Source organism: Lygodium microphyllum, chromosome 7 (assembly GCF_053477565.2).
Source record: "Lygodium microphyllum isolate KBCC chromosome 7, Lygodium_microphyllum_v1.1.10, whole genome shotgun sequence".
Classification (NCBI taxonomy): Eukaryota; Viridiplantae; Streptophyta; class Polypodiopsida; order Schizaeales; family Lygodiaceae; genus Lygodium; species Lygodium microphyllum.
The window spans coordinates 28,408,531-28,416,924 of record NC_141141.1 but is presented as its reverse complement, the minus strand read 5'-3'; the positions used below and the strand labels follow the sequence as shown (position 1 = coordinate 28,416,924).

At 38.6% G+C, this 8,394-nt stretch overlaps 1 protein-coding gene across 1 annotated transcript; it reads left to right on the top strand.

Moving 5' to 3' along the window:
* The first annotated feature begins 317 nt into the window (after nt 1–317).
* LOC148033301 (defensin-like protein 1) lies at nt 318–1,383 on the top strand. Its single transcript, XM_087681206.1, has 2 exons — nt 318–539; nt 1,038–1,383. The coding sequence occupies exons 1-2, from the start codon at nt 446–448 to the stop codon at nt 1,238–1,240; spliced, it is 297 nt and encodes a 98-aa protein (XP_087537332.1). The 5' UTR covers nt 318–445; the 3' UTR covers nt 1,241–1,383.
* The last annotated feature ends 7,011 nt before the right edge of the window (nt 1,384–8,394 follow it).

The following is an 8,394-nucleotide window of genomic DNA, read 5'->3' as shown; positions in this document are numbered from 1 at the left end:
TATGATACTAGTTTGAAGAGCTGAGGCGAACAGGAAACCAGGAGACGCCCGTAGTAACAATGATGATGCGACAATAAACGGAAGCAAGGCATGTGATGAGACGAAAGACGAGACTGTGTGAAATGAGAGTAGCTCGGAGCTGACACGGTCGGTGATGGTGATGAGATGGGAAAGGCAGGCGCAGAGACGAGGCGAGCTCCAAATTCCAATATCCTCCTAGCTTAGTGGGGGACAAAAGCCAAGTGCCCTGCACAGCTCAAATTTCAAAAGAATGAAAAGGAGATCTCCTCAATTATTACGATACCATACTTTTCTAGATCCTCGTTGTCGACTCAGCAGCGCCGCTTTATAAAAAGAACCAGCTCGCTCCCCGCATTCTTATCGATCAGACTCAGCTCCGCAGTGCAGCTTCTGCTGGTGAGGCAGAGCCTTACTAGAGGAAGCCATGGGCGCCTTCCTTAGCTCCTCTCGTCCCTCTCTTGCCCTCATCCTGATCATCGTCCTCCTCCTCCCTGCCTACTTTGCGCCTCTCCGAGCTGGTATGCATCCGTCAGCCTCTCACTACTTTCTTCTTTAATTATCGTGAAGCAACTTTTCTCTTGCGTTAATGCGCACGTCTGATTATACTCAGCTATCTGCAATCGGCAGTAATGTCAAAATTGGTAAGCACTCACAACCTACATGTCCAGTAGTGTTCCGCATCCTTCCCGTCTCATCTCACTGTAAACTACATGAGCTAGCCTGAGCACCTTTCCAAATGTTGCTTACCCTTGTGTGAAGGAATAGAGATTTGGTAGCTAAGTAATACGTAATGTAAGCTGATGTTTTTACAACCATAAGAGAGCTCTCTACGTTTCTCTTTTGATGCCATGGCATGTCATGTGTACTAACTTTCCCATCGTGGCACGTTATTGAGTAGAGTTATAAGTGTGGCATATCCTAGCTTGGATGAGTACAAACATGAATATCTAGCCAAAAAGAAAGAAAAAAACATTGTCTATTCTCCATAACCAAAATGTTTGTGTATTTCATGCCAGACATGCAAGTTGCCTCAGACAACACTGAAGGGGACAATGTGCTACCAGAAAATTTATGTGGACACAAGAGCAAGACATTTACTGGCCCATGCCTAAGTAGAACTAAGTGTGATTATCGATGCAAGGTTCAAGAACATGCAAGCTCAGGAGCTTGCCATTTCCACCACTTGAAACCACGTTGTTACTGCTACTATTGGTGTTAAATCTCCCATTATAGAATAAGATGAGATGAAAGACTAACGTAGGTATGCTTTTATGTAATGACGTCCTTTTGATGGACAAACATAATGGAGCAATGTCTCTTTAGACACTTCTACGATATAATTAATACAGTTTCAATCTACAAGCAATCTACTAATGATCTCTCTCTCTCTCTCTCTCATGCATACGCACACATGCATAGGAAATGTATGTATGTATGTATGTATGTATGTGTGTAGATATTGATGTGTGTGTAATGCGACCACACCTATTTGTGTTTATGTATATGAATATATGCATCTATATCCGTGTGCACACAGGCAGCCATTTTTTAATGAAGATGTTCTACCATGCAAATGTACCTCAATGTGGCAATTTTTATATTCTACATATGCAGAGGCAATGCATTTACACATGGTTTGGTTCAATTTACAAAGCCAAAAATCCAAATTTTATATGCACATGTGTATGTGTGCGTGTGTGGGGCGTGTGTGTGTGTGTGTGTAAGGAAGTCACTTCTTATAAATGTATCCTCACATCTGAGTCAAAGCTTTAAGTGTTTCTTATATATAGGCAATAGACAATGTGCTACATACATTCTTCTATCATTGGTCTAATCTTAGGAAAAAATGTTCTATGTACAATACCCTCCATTGAAATAGGAGAAGACTTTAAACATGAAAGAATATTGAATGAAAGAATCTTGAAGCATATGTGATAAGTGTGGTTTCCTAACATTGACTACCTCAACACATATATGCGTACTTATTGGTATCACCGACGAACTTACTTTTTGGCCCAATTCCATCAACTTGACATGTGAGATACAACTATGTAACGCTTTTAACAACTGTGTGATAAACCAAATTCAACCAAACCACCATTTCTAAAACCTAGAGTGGCTATTGGAAGCGAGACGATGGAGGCATCTCTTCATGTCATCTGTGTTATGGAGTATGTGTAGGCTCCAAGACCCCCTACATTTCATGGTGTCGTTGCTGCACCCCCCTCTTTTTTTTCACTTGAAGAAAAAATGTCCCCCCTTCCTTGTTGCATTAGTTTTTGGGGGAGGGGAGACCGCAAGGGTCATGCCTCCCCCCCGCCCGCCCTCCCAATAAAAGGCTACTTTACACTTTTTTTCCTCCTTCACTAGGGCACTCACCATTTTCGTATCTGGCCTCTATTTTGTGAGCCATAAATTTCTACCTGTCCTACACTGTCTAGCACTTGCCATCCTTGATTCCAGTACTATGAAAAATTCCTAAAGATCCATAGCTATTGCGAGATTCATCTTCGAAAGTGCTTTTAAAATATTTCTTTCACAATTACTTAAAATGGTTGTCACTTCTAGTGGGATCACATTTTTGCTTCAAAATAATGAAATTTAGCACACTTTCGGCCTTTTTCTAACTCAAAATCCCACTCTCATTGGCAACCATGATATTTTTGAGAAATAGGAATCCTTGAGCAAGGTCTAGCTATGGAGAACGGAAGTCAATGATAAGAAGCATGATGACCAAGACTAGATACATTGACTATTACTCAAGTAAATTAGGTTCCAAGATAGATTAGCTTGGACTCGGAAACACAATCTTGAGTAGAGAGAAAGAGGTGAAAGTATAAAGTACAGTAGCATTCATAATTTAACTCAATGTTAAGTACATGATTTTATAGTTGTAGGATGGTTCCCCTTCTCTCACTGTGCCTATGGAATTCAACAACTTCTCCTTCGTTATTGCATCTCCCTTGCCCTATTGCTCCATACAAAGAGTCTCTTTTAGAAGTGTGATTGCATAAATCTCAACACCCCTCCTCAATCACAACCATAAAAAGCACAGGTTACATGAGTATATAGAGACTATCATGAATAGAACCTTGCTAAGTGTAGACATGGAAAAAAACCAACCATATAAAGCTAGAGGCTGTCACAAGGCCTCACTATGTGTGCAGAGGCTATAATGCACAGGTTACATGATGATTACAAAGCTTATGATTGGAGTATGCAAGTACATAGAAGGCTTAAAAAAGTTAGTTTGAAGAGTGTAAATAGAAGGATTGATGAGGCTTTTCCTTCTATCCTTGAGTGTCATCATCATCATCATCATCATCATCCTCCTCCTCCTCCTCCTCCTCCTCCTCCTCCTCCTCCTTCTCTTCTGCTTCTTCTTCTTTTTCTTCTTCTTCTTCTTCTTTTTCATGGTCCTCTTCTTCTTTGGCAGTTTCTAGGTAGGCCTTCTATGATCTTTTCTTGGCATAACCAAATTTTTCAATGTGTCCCGTTCTTTTGCAGAAGTCATAAACAATATCTAATTCCTTCCCTTTGTACTTGTTATTGACATAGAGAACTTGTTCTTCCTTTGAAGTGCTTGCTTCTTCTTTTCCTTTGAGTGCTTTCTCTTCTTCTAGGAATGATGCTTTAATTTCTTCCAGCTTTGGATTTGGCATATTAATTAGTGTGGTGGAGACGTTACAAAATTCTAGAGGAAGACTCTTCAGCATAACTCCAATGCATACATCTTTATCCATTTTTGAATTAATCCCTACAAGTTGAGTTAGTAGACTGTTCATATAATTAAAATGGGTTGCAAGAGATGTATTAGCCTTGATATCCAACCTAAAAAATTCAATCAACAATCCATATTTTGAAGATTTAGATTGGGCACCAAATAGTGTGTCCAATTGTTCCCAAGTGGCATTAGATGTATCACATGTGTCTACATGGTGGATATAATTGTCATCAAGCTGAAGCTTGATGATGTCTTGGGTTTTATCATCATTATTTTGCCATATTTCTACAAGACAACATCTCTAGTTTCTTTTCTTGGCCACTGGTCCTTGACCAAAGGCCCTTCTTCATCGATTAACTTGATCCTTGTCTGCCAAGTGTGGAAGCATGTTTCTTTAAAGCGGCATGACAGTGCATCTTTTCCCATACTAGATGGCAAGAGTAGTAGTATAAAAACTTCAACAATTGAGGTAAATCTAGCCAAGAGACTTGGAAAAAAACTTGTGCAAAAAGACAATAGATATTAGTGTTTAAACAACACTAAGTATCAAGAGATACTATCTTGAAGCTCAGTGTCAGATATTGATGATTGATCTTCTTGAACCTTCTTCTTATTGATTTTGAGGGTTGCACTTACGAGAACTTTAATGGTACAATGGATCACAATTGCAATGGGTTGTGTGAGCTAAGGGAGTGAGAAAATGAAGTAATTTTTGAGCTTGAGATCAAAATGGCTATGGCTATCCTACCAAAACAAGGACTATTGAATTGTACATCAACTCCCATATGAGCTCCACAGGTTGAATCTACTCAAGCCCTTTGAGATAAAGGACCATCATTGATCAGTCTCAGTCTCCCTAAGAGGGTTTGTACTTATTTTACCCGAGTTGAGAGATCTAAGCCTTCAAACTAGTCACTATCAAAACTGTGCCCAGATTTAGGAAAATGCAAATGTCGAGCATGATGCCCACCAATCTCCTCAAAATTTTTACCAAGAATTTGCAATTTGATCTAAAGAACAACTCCAGAGAAGAAATCTTAAAGAGATATGGCCTGGTTGAAGAGATATGGTTGCTCCAATAGAGGTAGGTGTTGTTGGGGCTATGGAGATCAAGAATGGTAGAGTGAACAATAAAGTGAGAGATGAAAGATTCTTGTGCAGTTGAGCTAACCAAAGGTTGTCGGGAGCTAGAGGAGAAATGAGCTAAGCTAAATCGAGCTCACTATGGCTCTGATACCATGTTGAGAAACACGGATCCTTGAGCAAGGTCTAGCTATGGAGGAGGAAAGTCGATGACAAGAATCATGATGAGACTGAGACTAGACACATTGATTTTTACTCAAGTGAATTAGGTTACAATATAGATTAGCTTGGACTCATAAGCACAATCTTGAGTAGAGAGACAAGACTCAAAGTACAAAGTATAATAGCATTCATAATTTAACTCAATGTCACGTACATACTTTTATAGTTGTAGGACAGTCTCCCTTTTCTCACTATGCCTATGGGGTTCATAAAGCTTCTCCTAGTTTGTTGCATGTCCCTTGCTCTACTACTCCATACAAAGAGATTGTCTTAGAAGTGTGATTTTATAAATATCAATAGGGATAGAGTGACTTAGCCTATCAAACCCACGAACCGATCTACACACACATACACCATAAAGAGCATTAAGCTACTTCAAATACTAATATTAGCCCACTCTTCCTTAGGCTCACTAAAATCTACTAAAAATTCAATAATTCCTTGCAATTTTGGTGGCTTACTTCAAATCTCATAGTCAAACTCTTGCAAATAGATATAACCACTAGGCGATCAAGGGGTTAAATCTTGTTCAACAATAATAAGCGTAGACCCTCAGTCACCTTGGTGAAAAATACCACCTTGTTATAAAGAATGCAATATCTAAACTTCTAGGTGATGAACACCATAGCCAAACATACTTTTTCTAAATCACTATAATGAAGGTCTGTCTCCAAAATCAGGGATAAGTAATAATTGATACTATGCCTTGTTGTAGCCGTAAAGGTACAGAGCTTTTAACATTGACTTTTTGGATAATTCCATCTTAGCATCCTCAAACACCATTGCACACGATTCAATCCACTCAAAACCATGGCTATCTGCCAAGCAATTCATCAAAGGCAATTAGCACTTGGCCAATGCATTAATAAATTGACAATAATATTCCACATATGAAACAAAGTTGTGAACCTCCCTAGGATGGTGGGTGGGCTCATGGCCAAAATTATTGCTACTTTCTCAAGATCAAGGGCATTTCTAGTAGCATTCATAACATGACCCAACAATAAGCCATAAGAAACCTCGAATGCACACTTTTGAGGATTTAATGCTATGCAGTACTCACAACAAAGCTCAAAGCACTTACATAGAACAATGAGTTGCATATCATGGATTGTAGTAACCACCCCCAAATCTGTGAAGAATAAAGCTTATTGGCTCTCATAACTATAGGCTAGTTGTATCTCGTGTGTGCTAATAAATGAGTCGAGATGACCTAACTACAATTAGTTGCTAAGCTAGATGCTTACATTATGGTTAATGTACTTTGGCTTTTGTGTGTTATTTTGAGAAGAATGAATAATAAAAACATAAGGAAGATAGTACTTTTCTCTTTGAGCTCATTCTATATCCATGTCTCTTTCTCCCTCTTTGCTCTTTAACATGGTATTAGACCCATGATGCCATGAGATCCTGAGAGCCTGCGAGCTTGGCATTGCTATCGCGGGAGCTGGAGTCTGAAAACAGGAGCTACATTTGTCCTGCAAAGGTTCATTGAAAACCATAACCATACTTGGATTGATTAGTGTGAGAGATTCAAAGGCTTACATTGGAAGAGGCTTTGGAGGCTTACATGGAGGATTAGTGGTAAGCATTAGAGCTTGTTAATGAGCTCATTTAGGACCAAAAAAGTAGGCTACAAATCAGCATGGATAGGGGAGTTCGCACCTATTTTTTCAATGGGAAAGAATGGGGCAACACTTAGCAAGCTATGCCTCATGGCAATATGACCTTTGATACTTGAGATTCTGTAGCTTAATGGGATGCTAATCATATCAAGAATTAGAAACATGAATTATAGTATTCATAACAAGGCTAAGATCAATGTGAAACAAGAAAAAAAACACATTTTTCTTCCTATGGTATAGATAAGTTTGGTAACAGTACAAATGTTGAAATGCATGGATTTAGAGCATGGTTATGACAGATGGAAGAGAAAGAGAAAACTCATGATAGATATAATGACTATCACACAAGTGAATCAAGTTCCAAGATGAAAGCTTGGACTCATAAACACAATCTTGTGTGTGTAGACAATGGCACTAATGACATTGATAGGCAAGTACACTGCTTTATAGTCTTTTGGGTATGTAGCACTTTTCACCACTGTGCTTATGGGATTTAGTCCCTTCTCCTACATTACCTACATGTCCCTTGGCCCAACTGCTCCATACAAAGAGGCTACACTAGGTGTGGTTGCCTAAATTCTCAATAACAGAGTGCTTGTCTTGGTGGATATATTCAATCATCATAGATGCTTGGGAATGTATATGACTTCAATCTTGAGCACTTGGACATGAGAATGAGGAAGTAAATACGAAGCTTGATTAGTACTTGCAAATGCTTGGACTTGTGCCACGATTTGGGGATGTTTTGTGGGCTATGATGACCATTGAATGCTCAAGTTTGGACTAAATACAATGCCAATTATATAGTGGATTGGCTGTAAATATCATGTGGGAAACTTGTCTGGCATTGCTATTGGTCATATGAGCCATTGTTGATGCTTATATGTATTTGCATTGAACCCAAAGGATTATGGTACATATCATAGATGTTATGGGGCTTTTTTGAGTGAAGAATACTTTAGTTTACACTCGAAACAAAGTTCATTGAATACTAAAAAGGTGGCACTCGGATAACATACCCATAAGTTTCTCGAAACCATATGATGTGACCTGTCATTGGAAAGTGCTTGAAAAATGGAATCTATTGAGCTATAGAGCGCTCGATTTGGAGTTATACTATTCAAGTTATGAAAAATCCAAAGATTTGACCATGTGTCCCAAACTTATGGGAAATTCCCATATTCCCCAATATGGTGTTTAGGGATTTTACCACTAGTTATTCACATATTGTTGTCTATCATAAGCTTTTGGAAGACACCTACATGGTTTGTATGTAATAAATGAACTCGAAATACTACTACACACAGTTGTTATGACATATGTCTATAGATGTTTGACATGCTTTTGAGTTGAGAAATCCTTGGTTATTGCAAGAAATTTACTGTCATAAATATTAGGATTGAAACTATCCTATCTAAGTAGTGACTTATCTATGCAACTTGACTGAAGGCCTTGGGATTCTCATTTGAGAATGGATGTATGCTACATGTATGGATTGAGTAGGACTAAGCTGAGATAGCTATAAATACATCTATGTTTCTTGAATGTTGTACAAGCACTGTGATGAGTGAAAGATCAACTCGGTTTGTAAGGAGTTCAATACTGAGACAATTAAGGACTATACTAATACATAGAGCCGTAATCATGGCAAATACTAAAAAGACTAACAATATCACTTGGATAGTGGTTGAAAAGCTAGGAAGTAACAATTATGCTATG

Bases quoted from the DNA above. Each gene is read 5' to 3' on its own strand.
- LOC148033301 (XM_087681206.1), top strand. From the start codon at position 446: ATGGGCGCCTTCCTTAGCTCCTCTCGTCCCTCTCTTGCCCTCATCCTG. The intron at 540-1,037 runs GTATGCATCCGT...ATTTCATGCCAG, and splicing joins CTTTGCGCCTCTCCGAGCTG to ACATGCAAGTTGCCTCAGAC.